The sequence below is a fragment of the Ascidia mentula genome, chromosome 5 (assembly GCF_947561715.1).
Source record: "Ascidia mentula chromosome 5, kaAscMent1.1, whole genome shotgun sequence".
In the NCBI taxonomy this organism is placed as follows: domain Eukaryota; kingdom Metazoa; phylum Chordata; class Ascidiacea; order Phlebobranchia; family Ascidiidae; genus Ascidia; species Ascidia mentula.
This window is the reverse complement of record NC_138570.1, coordinates 14,162,078-14,164,347: the sequence shown is the minus strand read 5'-3', so window position 1 is coordinate 14,164,347 and position 2,270 is coordinate 14,162,078. Positions and strand designations below refer to the sequence as shown.

Sequence of the window (2,270 nt, the reverse complement as noted above, 5' to 3'; positions counted from 1 at the left end):
AAGGGTGTGTACACGCACTGTTTCGACCTGTGAGGTCTCATAAGTTCAGCTATTGAAGTGGCACTGTGCTAGCTGTTACACTAGCAGGCACACTAAATTCCACTTTGTGGTACCGTTCCGGTCAGCGTCGATCTGTTGGGTACCCTATACTGAGTATCAAACAACAGAGACGAACCACTGTGGAGCGCATTATGGCCAAATGGATCTGCTTGGTAACCGATAGCGCAAAAGGCAAAAACACCAATGCAATATATGTGCAAAACGTAGACAGGGGGTGTACACGCACTGTTTCGACCTGTGAGGTCTCATCAGTTCAGCTATTGAAGTGGCACTGTGCTGGCTTCTACACTAGCAGGCACACTAAATTCCACTTTGTGGTACCGTTCCGGTCAGCGTCGATCTGTTGGGTACCCAAAACTGAGTATCAAACAACAGAGACGAACCACTGTGGAGCGCACTATGGCCAAATGTATCTGCTTGGTAACCGATGGCGCAAAAGGCAAAAACACCAATGCAATATATGTGCAAAAAGTAGACAGGGTGTGTACACGCACTGTTTCGACCTGTAAGGTCTCATCAGCGCAGCTGTTGAAGTGGCACTGTGCTAGCTTCTACACTAGCTTCCTAATGTATTAATTATTCCAGATGACAACATACGTCACAGAATCAACATCCGTCTTCTTCCTTCTGCTCACCGCAATCATCCTTCTCTGTTTTAATAAGGGTGGGGACAGAATTTACATCCAGATATGCTTGACGTCATCACTTCTGCTTCTTCACGGTGTCAACTTATTTCACGATATTATCGTCATGCATGATCAGCTATGCATGGCTTTTACAGTGCTCAACCATTTCTTTTTGATTTGTTCAGGTAAAGGTGTTTAAATAACAACAAATCAAACAATTTAAACAACCATTCTCTACCATAGGAATGTGGTTTCTGATCGATGGAATACGACTCTTCATGGCTATCTCCAATCCAATCAACTTTCGGTCCCAAAATCCTAAAGATCGAATCAAGTGCTTTACGATCTTCGGGTGGCTTCTTCCTGTCTTGATTGTGGGAATATCCGCACCCGTGGGATTCCACTTAGGCGTCTACATGAAACCCCAGCCTTATTACGATGTGTGCCACCAACATCAAACCAACCATTCACCAATTCCCAAGTATGACAGATGCTGGTTGGCTCCCAATACTCCGGTTTTCCACACATCCGTCATCACTCCCTTTGCTCTCGTCCTTCTCATCAACCTCCTCGTCATCGTAAAGATATCGTACGTTAACTTCACCTCCTGGAGGATGCGAAACAGAGGAAACGATCCTGATGTGGAAGATGCAAAAAGAGCTGCAAAGTCGTTCATTTTCCTCTTCCTAATGCTCGGTGGAACCTGGAGCTTGGCATTCTTCACTGGTGAGTTGAGAAATTTTTATTTAAAGTTAATCAAATGGTCTTAGGCATGTTCCTAATGTTTTAGGAATTGGAAACGAAATCTCGAACGAGGTATTCATGTACATTCACAGCGTGGTGAACGGGATACAGGGATTCGTCCTGTTCCTCATCTACTGCGTCAACGATGACGTCATCAGAAATCGCTTAGTGGGTGACAAAACGAATCAAATACTAGCAGGTAGAAGTACAGGCAGCATACCTACCGAAGTTACAAGCGTGCGTTGAAAGGTTTTGCAACGCTTGAATAAATAATATGTTGAATGTGGTTTTTGTGTGTACATATACTGGTCGTTTACTCGTTTCAACTTTGAAAAAAACAATAGTAAGTTTTTTCGCGTAACTTTTACGCTTGTCCGGTTTCAATTCGCCATTGCAGTGATATGTATATGTGGCATGCACAAGCTTTAAGTTTCAAATATCATGTGTTCCGTAAGGTATAAAGCTTTTTTGTCGTTATGTACTGTGTATTACTCACAATGTATTGAATTATGGCGATGCGACTGGATTAAAATGCATTGCTCCACTTGCTCGTTACCACGGGCATAATATACGAAATAAACAGCTGTGAAAGTGTTTCGCATTCTGTTGATCTACAGGTTAAGGCAGATGCAAACTAATCGTGAGGAAGTAGCAACAGTTAAATGTCCGCAGTTCTCACTAGGCTAAAACTCATTAATTAATTTGATTTAATCAAGTTGATGACGGATCGGAAATGACGGTCACTCCGGTGTAAACTCAGTCGGTAGAAAAACTTTTAAAATAGAAATCGATTCGACTGCAATCCGTTCATATTTGCGGAGGTGTTTGTGGGGAGTTGAC

The 2,270-nt window shown here is 42.8% G+C and overlaps 1 protein-coding gene across 1 annotated transcript; it reads left to right on the top strand.

Annotated features, from left to right (window-relative positions):
* Positions 1-810: 810 nt before the first annotated feature.
* LOC145902984 (adhesion G-protein coupled receptor G2-like) lies at positions 811-1,676 on the top strand. Its single transcript, XM_082991075.1, has 3 exons — positions 811-871; positions 930-1,412; positions 1,477-1,676. Exons 1-3 carry the CDS (start codon positions 811-813, stop codon positions 1,674-1,676), a joined length of 744 nt encoding a protein of 247 aa, XP_082847201.1.
* The last annotated feature ends 594 nt before the right edge of the window (positions 1,677-2,270 follow it).